The sequence below is a fragment of the Castanea sativa genome, chromosome 6 (genome assembly GCF_040712315.1).
Source record: "Castanea sativa cultivar Marrone di Chiusa Pesio chromosome 6, ASM4071231v1".
Taxonomy (NCBI): domain Eukaryota; kingdom Viridiplantae; phylum Streptophyta; class Magnoliopsida; order Fagales; family Fagaceae; genus Castanea; species Castanea sativa.
Genome location: NC_134018.1, coordinates 22,387,481 through 22,397,104, shown reverse-complemented (window position 1 = coordinate 22,397,104; position 9,624 = coordinate 22,387,481). Strand labels below are relative to the sequence as shown.

General features: G+C 33.0%; 1 protein-coding gene across 2 annotated transcripts; it reads right to left on the bottom strand.

Moving 5' to 3' along the window:
* Positions 1–2,924: 2,924 nt before the first annotated feature.
* LOC142638047 (L10-interacting MYB domain-containing protein-like) lies at positions 2,925–9,624 on the bottom strand. 2 transcript variants are annotated; one of them, XM_075812037.1, is made up of 4 exons: positions 9,183–9,402; positions 3,907–4,460; positions 3,593–3,824; positions 2,925–3,512 (listed from the first exon to the last, which is right to left on the bottom strand). In XM_075812037.1, exons 2-4 carry the CDS (start codon positions 4,447–4,449, stop codon positions 3,061–3,063), a joined length of 1,227 nt encoding a protein of 408 aa, XP_075668152.1. In that variant the 5' UTR covers positions 4,450–4,460; positions 9,183–9,402; the 3' UTR covers positions 2,925–3,060. The 2 variants fall into 2 exon arrangements, with proteins under 2 accessions (XP_075668152.1, XP_075668153.1); XM_075812038.1 differs by lacking the exons at positions 2,925–3,512; positions 3,593–3,824; positions 3,907–4,460 and adding exons at positions 7,407–8,215; positions 8,305–8,637 and having other exon boundaries at positions 9,183–9,624.

The window sequence follows — 9,624 nt, the reverse complement described above, 5'->3', positions numbered from 1 at the left end:
GTATATAAAATAGAAAAAATAAGTATGGTAAAATAGAAAAGAATTTTTGCATGAGCTTAATACAAATGCTCTAATGCTATGTTTGGAAGTTTGGAGGGAGAGGAGAGTAGAAGGGAGTAAAGGGGAGGAGAGTAGTGGGGAGGAGAGTAGAGGGGAATGGTTATCCTCCACATTGTTTGGATGTTTTAAAATTAAGTAAGGGGAAGGGGAGAGTAGAGGAGAACATAGTTCGTAATTTTGTTAATATGGTAAAGGTAAATTGGGTAATTCATTTGGTCAAGCACTTTTATACTTTACTCTTCCTTTAAATCTCTCCAATTTTGAGGAATTAAAAATGAGAGGTTAGAAGTAGTTAGAACCCCTCTAAATCCCTCCCCCTCCTCCTTTAAAAACCATCCACATAAGGTAATTTAATTTACTTTTCCTCCCTCTACTCTACTTCCCATTCATCCAAACAGGCTACAAGTCTCCTGATCCGTGCACTTTCTCATTCCCCATTTACATAGTTATTAAGAGTCAAAGTTTTTATGATAAACTATGCTAGTACGAATAATCATGTCAACCAATGATGGTTTGTAGTAAGTAATCATCCTTTTTTTTTTGTAGCATTTTCTATGCTAAAATCAAGGCTGTGATCACAAAGATGATCTTAAAATGTGCAAATGTGCATGCACGCATGAGATTAAATTTGGTTAATTTTGTTGGTACTGAAAAGACTATTTAAAAATCAACTAAATACTTAATTTTAATTTGTTTAAATAGAAAATAATTGTGAACATGCAAATATGAGAAAATCCTAGAAGATAATGTGGCATTTCTAGATTATTAAATAATAATTTAATTTTGAAAATATATAGAAAAGATCATCATAATGACATAATCTAAAAACCTTGATTTTTTCTCTTAAAAAAAAATCAATCAATTAGATAAAAATACAAAAAATTGAGACACATGTATTGTAGGTTGGTCCCCCAAGAGAAGTTGTAGGGTGTAGCTCCCCCCTGCCCTGCAATACAACCCTCAAATTTGGCGCACATATTGCACCGTGGGGGAAGCAACTTCTATTGCTATTTGCTAATAATAAAGATGAGCAATGATTGTGAGATGGAAGGTAGTCAACAGAGTTTGGTACACATGATGAAGGTTTAAATTGGAGGGGGGGCATAAACTAAATCATAATAATTACCAGTTTTCCAAGACCAACACTATGCTACCATTTATATGATGCATAGAATAGAATAGAATAGATAGGACCACCACTTGGGTTTGGGACTGGGTAGGGTCCAGCTGGTTCATGGATATGGCACAGCACGCGGCTGTACCACCATATTGGTGTCATTTTTGGACTTACCTAGTACCTAAAGATGAAAATTGATAATGAACCATACCTTTTTTTCTTTTTTCTGACAAGAAAAATAGCTGTGAGTCTGTGAGATAAGGTTAAAGAGGAACCCAACATCTAAACACCAAAAGCAAGAGATTGGAGTTTATGTACTTGAACAACCCTTTGGTGTTTTCCACATGTCCATTGCTCCAATTATTGTTGCAGTCTAGTTTTGTGATCTTACCTTCGATCAGTTTTTCAATCTTTTATCCTTTATTTTATTTTGGGTTGGAGGTGTTTCATGTTAATTTAGCACTGAGCGGCCCAACCTGTTACTTTTACAATTGGATTGGTCCAACATATGGACATCACGGCCCAGAGTTGTTCTCAGTATTGGCGCACCCGAATTCCTTCCTGGACCAGAGTAGATATAGTTCACTGTTATGCTTTCTAGCTATTCCAGCCTATTGTTCAGGTACATTTGTTCTATTTAAATTTGGTAAAGTCCTATTGACCCCAAAAAATTAGATGGGTGGGCCGGATGGCCATGGATCGGGCCGGGTATACCCATACTTAATCCAATTATTTTATCCATAGATACATAATTATCTTTTTCGATAGCACTCGTATCTGATTGTTACTCGGATCATGTATTCATGGATATCCAAACTCAACCCGAATCCATTTTTGGGGGTTTTTTTATTATTTATTTCTTAAATTTAATTTCAAGTTTTAAAATTTTGGGATTTTTGATTAGCTTCTACTACTGGAACCTAAATTTAAATGTTAATTTTCATGGGTACCTGCTATATATATGCTGTATACATACATACATACATACAGACTTAACTCATGTACACAGGTGATGAAAAATCACCAACAAAAAGTAAAGTGTACCAAATCCAAGACAAAAAAAAAAAAATGGGGGTGATAAAGAACCCATTATAAGTAAAAAAAAAATGTTAATGAATGCCCATAGCGCATTGTTTAATAATCAATTTAATGAAAATTTTTATGAGAAAATAAAGAAAAAATAATTAATGTTTTGACAGCTTTTTTTATTTCCTATAAAAATAATGTCAAAACTTTCTTAAAATGAATTATTAACCAATGCCTAAGAGTACTTGTTAGCATAACCCATAAGTAAATACAATTTGATAATACGAAAGCTAGAACTGGGCCACAAAACTAATAAGTTAATATAGGGCCTGTTTGGATAAGCTGTTTCAAAAGGCGCGTTTTAAAAACTAGCGTTTTTAAAACGTGCGTTTTGAAAACTCCATTTTAAAAACCACAGATAAGTGTTTGGTAAAAATGTGAAAATATGCGTTTTCTATTTTTAAAGTCATATTCAGCGTTTGGATAAGCTGTTATAAAAATAGCTGTTTTGAGTGTAAATTCCCAAAAAGGACTTAACTATTTTTTGAAGGTTATATTGTCATTTTTTCTGTGATCAGTGTTTTTTTAATTATTGAAAATATGTAATTAAGCTTAACAATTACATTAATAATAACAACAATAATGATGTTTTTGTTGTTGAAATTCATGAAGAGAAGTTTATCAAATTTAAAATATTAAAAATAATTCATCAAGAAAAAGATATTAAAATGATTAGGAAAATAATTATATTAAAATGTTAATTGCCAACAATATCAATACTAGACAATCCATTATAATAATAAAAAAGTTCTTATCCAAAAAATCAAACACCAAAACAGAAATAATAAAAATATTGTTCACAACCCACAAATGGATCGAGCTATTTTGTCACGAACAAATTTCATCTCCTCATCTTGTATATTTTCAACGTTTGCCTGTTTGCTACTACCTTCTTCACTACTATTGCTTCTTGGTTTGTCCAAGTCATGTTCATCCCAATTGAATCCCTCATCTTCTCTATCATGTTTTCTAATAAAATTATGCAAAACACAAGTAGCAACTATAATGTTTCTTTGATGCTTAATGTCATAAGGTGGCATTTGCTTCAAAATTTTCCATTTATTCTTCCACACTCCAAAAGTTCGCTCAATTGCACTTCTAAGTGATGAGTGAACATAATTAAACCTCTCTTCTATGTGATTCCCTCGACCAGCTCGTCGAAAATCTGAAAGATGATACCTCTGTCCCTTATAAGGTGGCAAATATCCTTTCCTTAAAGGGTATCCAGCATCAACTAAATAATATTTTCCTAGTAAAAGAAAAAAAAAATGTAAGATGTACATAAATAATATCCTTCATACATATTTAATGTATAAAAATTTTATATACCTGGTGGTGGTTTTGGAAAGTTGACAGATTGTCGACGGATAGCATCTAAGAAAATACGTGTATCATGTGCTGCACCCTCCCACCCAGCCATAACAAATGTGAAAAGTAAATCAAAATCGCATGCTGCCATCACATTAAAAGATGTCACGCCCTTTCTATTATAATATGAAGCTTTTTTGTCGTCTCCAACAACAACTTGGATATGTGTACCGTCAATGGCACCAATGCAGTCCTAAAATAGAATAAAATTTTAGATACTTGGGAAATAATACTAACAAATATTAGAAACAAATTAGAATGTATGAAATGAATACCTGAAAGTGTGGCATGTACAATGGATTTTTCTGTATATGTCTTGGAATTATACTAAATGTAGGGTCAGAAGGCTTGAGGATATCCATTGACATTATGTTAAGGCGTTTTAAAACTCTATGAAAATGTCTGTGTATAGTCTCACCAGAATGTTGGAATCTTTCTTGAACCATCCTATAACAAGCTCCTTGTCCAAGTATCATTAAACATATACCTACTGACTCTTCAAGCCTAATATGCCTTGTGTGCTGAAGTCCATATGTATGTTGTAAAACATTACACAATTGAAGGAAAACATGTGGCTTCATTCTAAACATTTCGTAACATTTCGTTTCATTACCCGTCAAACAATCCATCAACCACATATAGCCAGTTTGTTCAGAATCTCTACAAGGTTGTTTATCCATATATTTCATATAATATGTCACTGCAATATGACATCCAGCCATAGCAAGATCGTATAATTCCTCATCATCATATTCATCGGTTTCCACATCAGAAGAATGATCTTCATCACTATTATCAATATAATCATTGTAATCCATAGGAATAACACCTAAAATATTATAGCAATAAATTAGATAAATCACAATAAAGAAAATGATTAATCATTTAAAAAATAATAACTAGATAAATCAAAATAAGTATCTATCACACAACAAAAGCCCACAAAAGTATCTTAGATTGATACTACCTATGGAAAACCATAGGTAGTATCAATCTAAGATTAAGTGAAAAAACTACTTCATAACTTCATCTATGTTAATAACTAGCACCCTAACCTTTTTACAAAACTACTCAATCTCAGATTAACATGTGGGTCTCGCATTAGTAATGTAAAATCATTTTCCTTTACAAATGGTCTCAAAAAACTATTTGGATAAAAAAATTTATTTTTATGTATATATATATATATGTATGTATGTATATATTATATATTTTTAATGAGGGAGAATGATTACTCTCTTTGGAAAAAAAAAAGAAAAAAAAAAGAGATCTAAATATGATTCTAGCACATTAAATTTTAATAAGTTTTAATAATTAAATTTGTTTGCACTAGTAATGTAAAATTATTTTCCTTTACAAATGGTCTCAAAAAACTATTTGGATAAAAAAAATTTATTTTTATGTGTGTGTGTGTATATATATATATGTATGTATATATTATATATTTTTAATGAGGGAGAATGATTACTCTCTTTGGAAAAAAAAAAGAAAAAGAAAAAAAAAAGAGATCTAAATATGATTCTAGCACATTAAATTTTAATAAGTTTTAATAATTAAATTTGTTTGCATTAGTAATGTAAAATTATTTTCCTTTACAAATGGTCTCAAAAAACTATTTGGATAAAAAAATTTATTTTTATGTGTGTGTGTATATATATATATATATATGTATGTATGTATGTATATATTATATATTTTTAATGAGGGAGAATGATTACTCTCTTTGGAAAAAGAAAAAAAAAAAAAAAAGAGATCTAAATATGATTCTAGCACATTAAATTTTAATAAGTTTTAATAATTAAATTTGTTTGCAGATGTAAAAATATATGATTAAGAATGTGGGTCCCAATGTGAAGTTGTTGTGATGCCAAGCTACGGTTGCTATATGGTGCTGGAGCAATAAAGCAGTACTAAAGTCATAATTATAGCCTGGAGTAGTGTAGTATAAGTGGAGCAATGCCGCAGTGCAGAAGAGTTAGTGCAGCAGTGTGCAGATTTGCTAATAACACATAAGCATGTGACTAACTAGTGAGTTGTTAGTGAGCTGTCAAAAAGCTAGGAGCTTGTTACTAATCAATTGAAATTTATTATTATTATTATTTTTTTTTGGTGTGGATAATTCAGAAAACTTTGATTGACACAAAGTTACAACTTACAGATGTATCAGCAAACCCCAACAAGCAGAACAACAGTAACATGAAATTGCAAATTCAGGTCAAATTGGCAAAATAACATTCAGAAAGATGGACTGACTAGTACATACAAGAAACTTATTGGCTTAGAACTACAAGGTTTCTAAGTTAACCAAATTCCAATATTCTGGAGGGACTGTTCCAGAAAATTAATTTGCTTCAAGATTCTTAAAAAAAATTTCCATTCAAATTGCTAGCAAGTTCATTTTAAAGTACACAAACTTACACATTTGCACAGACTCTTTTGTTCCATGAAAATAAATTCAACAATGATGTGGGAATAAATATTTCCAGCTTTAGAGTTCCAACTTCCAAAGAGGAACCAATTACAGTTTAAGTGACAGAACAAAATAGGGAAAGTAGATAAGTCATAACAAACACTGATCCAATTGCCCATACTTTCTGCTGCATTATACAACAGGTCAACTAATAGTCTAAAATCAGGCCTCAATTTCATGTACTAAAATTTCCATTACAATCCTTATGTAACAGAGGAATCAAGCAAAAACAGGTCTCTTACATTTTTCTTGTTTATCTTTCTAACTCCCTGGTCTTTCTCTAAAACCATATCAATTAGTGCAAGATCCAAACACAAGATAATCAAGCAATTGTCAGCCCAATGGTTGAGTCTTTTGAGCTATTAACAGCCAAAACATGACTGTTTTTGTAGCATTCTTTCTTATTGCTACATTGTTCCAGTACTAGAATCATCAACTAGTGTTGGTTTTTTGTAATTCTCATTCTCTGTCAAAGTTGCATGCAAACCAAACCAGAAAGTACGATTACTGATGAGAAAGACTTTCTGATCTCTCTCTCTCTCCAAAACCATATCAGTTAATCAAGCTATTGTCAGCCAATGGTGGAGCTTTTTTTTTTTAGCTAATCAACAGCCAAAACATGACTTTTTTTTTTTTTTTTTTTGCATTCTTCCTTGTTGCTACATTGTTCTAGTACTAGAATCAACCAACTAGTGTTGGGTTTTTGTAATTCTCATTCTTTATCAAAGTTGCATGCAAAAAATAAACTAGAGTAGTACTATTACTAATGAGAAAGGCTTATTATTTGTCATCAAGTTTTGATTTCTAAAAAGCTCCTTGTCCAAGTTTGGATTAGTACATGTTTGGTGTGTATTATTTCTCAGCTTGTCAATTAACTGTTGACTTTAGCTTGCACACTAAAACTAAAGAAAACAATACTTCTAGGCATCATTTCAGGTATTTGAGAGAGCTCAAGCATGATTACATCTACCTCAGGAATTGAAATGGAAGGTGCATCTTGTGCTCCAACCAGCACACTCATATCTAGGAATGGTGTTGTAACTTTATCAGAGCTCAGGCATGATTACTTGCAGCAGTAACATGCTTCCTTGCAACAGTAATGCAGCAAGCTCTTCTACTACAACAGCCACTGCACTACTCAGTCAGTCCACAAAGATCTAACACTTTGATACAATATGTTGCCACTACACTACTCAATCAGTACACAATATGATCCTAACACAGCACTGATTTAAGTTTTTTATCACAAAACCTAACAAACTCAACATTGGTGAAAAAATAAAGTTGATTTATTGGCAGAAAATTGTGAGAACAATGAAAAGAGGTCCCAACTCTTGATTTATTAATACCTTTCTGTTCAAAGATACAGCCAAGCTTCTGTCTTTGTAATTCAAACACCCTAACAGCCCAACAAGTTAAAACACCCTAATAGCCACATTATTCAAAGGATAAAACAATAAAACATTAAACATCTCTCTCCCATAAAACATTATTCATAGGATAAAACATAAAACACCCTAAGTGCCAAAGTAGTGCCCTCCTAACAATCTTGCCTCCTCTTGCAGAAACTTAAGTTGTAAATATGGTTCTTCCATCACGACAAACATCTCTCTCTTCTCTCGTTTTTGAAAAATACGTGCTGCCATGAGGTAGAGTTCGGAACCCTTCTCAATGCCATCTAAGGTGCACACGCGTTCCATGACATTACGAATAGTACTACTTGGCTCCACTGAAAAAGCTGAGTTCCTTAACTCCACAACATCACAAATACGACTAAGCTGTTGTGTCAACTGTAATGCAGTTCCTCCTTTCTTCCCTTTGTTCTGTGTGGATGATGGTAAAACTCGCTTCTTTCCTTTCTTTTGTGTTGGGTTAGGTGGTTGTGTGAGGTTAGGAGTCTCATCTTCATGAACGTCATCATCATCATTTGGAGAAGATGAGTCAGCAGAAGTATCACCTAATCCCTCCTTAGGCGTCTCAAGATCATCAGGTAACACACCTGAAGTGGGCGCCCATGCTAAATCTCCTGTGGCTGCAATGTCCTTAAACATGATATCTAATAAGTCAACATTCTCCAAACCTTTCTCTCGAAATTTTGCAGCTTCAGGAACCTCCTACAATTTTGAATATTCTCATTAATAACTCAAATAGCATGGTTTATCTACTAATACAAAATATGTACAATGGGTTATACAAAACATACCATTAGTTTCCTCTCCCACCACTCATCAGTTGCAGCTATTGTTCCTTTGGCTGCATCCCATCCCAATCCAGTTTCACTTCCCTTCAACTTATTCCAAAGTACCCAATCTTTCTTCAAACTATCCCATTTATGCTTATACTTCGCCCTAGGATATTCCTTTCCAGTTTTCTTTTCAAAAGTTGCTATAATATTTGTCCAACCCTTTTTACTAAAGTGGGTATTAGGTCGATTACCCTTAAATACCTCATCCACACAAGCTTCGCAAAAGATAGTTGTTACTCTTGATGGCCATTGAGCTCTAACATTTGAGTTATTTTGGGATGGCTTACCCATCTAAAAAAAACATGAGTTTGTTAATATTAATGTTCAACCAAATACAGCAAGTTCTACAACCAAACCCATGAGAAAATCACAAAGAATCAAACAGGAATTCCTAGGTAAGTTCTACAACCACAAAGAATCACACAATTTCAACCAAAGAATCAAACAAGAATTCCTAGGCTATTGCTGCAAAAGCTTCAATCCAACCAAACATTATTTCACAAAATAGATGTTCTTTAAGAGAGACATATCACTACGGCCACATAATGAAGGAAGGACAAACAAAATGCAAGGCCATTATCCCATGCGTTTCAAAAAGGATGAAAACTTATGGCAGAAATTCCATGGCATCAAAGTTACTTAACAGAGACATTATTTCACATTGTACAGCAACAAAACCATGGAGGATCTGTGAGACAGAGAGAGCACTTACTAGCAACAACAACAACAAAAAATCTCTAATTTCTAATATTTTGAGTTCAAGTAGTGTAAACCAACATGCCGAAAGCCCAAATCTATATCAGAAATTCAATATATGGGTAAGGGAGAATAGTTACCTGGAATTGCGATGAAGAACGATGATGAACAAAGCAGAGCAAAAAACAACGAAGAGCCAATCCTTATGAAATTGATGAGTTTAGAGGCAGAGGACTGAGTATATATATATATGGTGAAGGGAGCGGACTGAGGTTAAGCATGGAAACAGAGGGCATTTCTGGTTTTCAGCCCAAAAAAAATAGCGGTATCACGATTTGCAAATCGCGCGATTTCGAAATCGCAACCGGAAATTACCTTTCCTGAAACGTGAAAATCTGCCGATTGAAAAACGCAATCCCACAAATTTTGCCCAGCCAAACATATCTTGATCTCGTATCTGATTGTTACTCGGATCATGTATTCATGGATATCCAAACTCAACCCGAATCCATTTTTGGGGGTTTTTTTATTATTTATTTCTTAAATTTAATTTCAAGTTTTAAAATTTTGGGATTTTTGATT